This window comes from Eimeria mitis, genomic scaffold, assembly GCF_000499745.2.
Source record: "Eimeria mitis Houghton genomic scaffold, Emh_scaff6056, whole genome shotgun sequence".
Classification (NCBI taxonomy): Eukaryota; Apicomplexa; class Conoidasida; order Eucoccidiorida; family Eimeriidae; genus Eimeria; species Eimeria mitis.
This window is the reverse complement of record NW_013574275.1, coordinates 1-605: the sequence shown is the minus strand read 5'-3', so window position 1 is coordinate 605 and position 605 is coordinate 1. Positions and strand designations below refer to the sequence as shown.

Below are 605 nucleotides of genomic sequence, written 5' to 3'. Positions count from 1 at the left end.
ACAGAAGAGGAAGTAGCAGCAGCAGCAGCACCAGCAGCAGCAAGAGCAGCAGTAGCACGAAAACCAGACACCAGCAGCAGCAACAAAAGCAGCAGCAGCAAGAAAGAGCAGACACATAACAGCAGCAGCCAGTTCTGTATTTCTTCTTATATATACCTTCAGACGGCGCAGGAGCTCGAGGAGGGGGGGGAGGCGGTGCAGGGGGAGAAGGCGGCGGCGTTTGGGGTTCTTCCTCTGAGCAGCAGCGCGAAAGCAGATGTTTTACTATCGATACACTGAGCTTACTAAACCCTAAACCCTAAACCCTAAACCCTAGAAGTGTTTTGAATTGCAGAATATAGGGGAAGGAGATGTTGGTTTCTGCTGCCAGCAGCGAGAAACGAACCTTTCGGTCTGGGGGTTTCTTCAGCTGTAGATAATAAAAAGAAGAAAGCAGGAAACAGAAAAAAAAAAAAGAGAAAAGGAATGAGTTTAAGGCCTAGATGGGCCAGTTCAATTGATTGTACTTATAATTATAATTAATAAATAAATAAATAATAATTAAATAACAATTAAAATAAAAAAGAATCGTAGAAAAAACAAACTCACGTTTTGGCTTCGGCGAT

The 605-nt window shown here is 43.3% G+C and overlaps 1 protein-coding gene across 1 annotated transcript in view; it reads left to right on the top strand.

Moving 5' to 3' along the window:
- EMH_0085610 (uncharacterized protein) overlaps positions 1 to 279 on the top strand; it is a gene marked incomplete at both ends in the record, with an annotated part of 582 nt that extends 303 nt beyond the window's left edge. The window contains one exon of the mRNA XM_013500925.1: positions 3 to 279. Within this exon, the coding sequence (XP_013356379.1) occupies positions 3 to 279 (277 nt within the window). The remainder of the gene's footprint in view (positions 1 to 2) is intronic.
- Between the last annotated feature and the right edge of the window lie 326 nt (positions 280 to 605).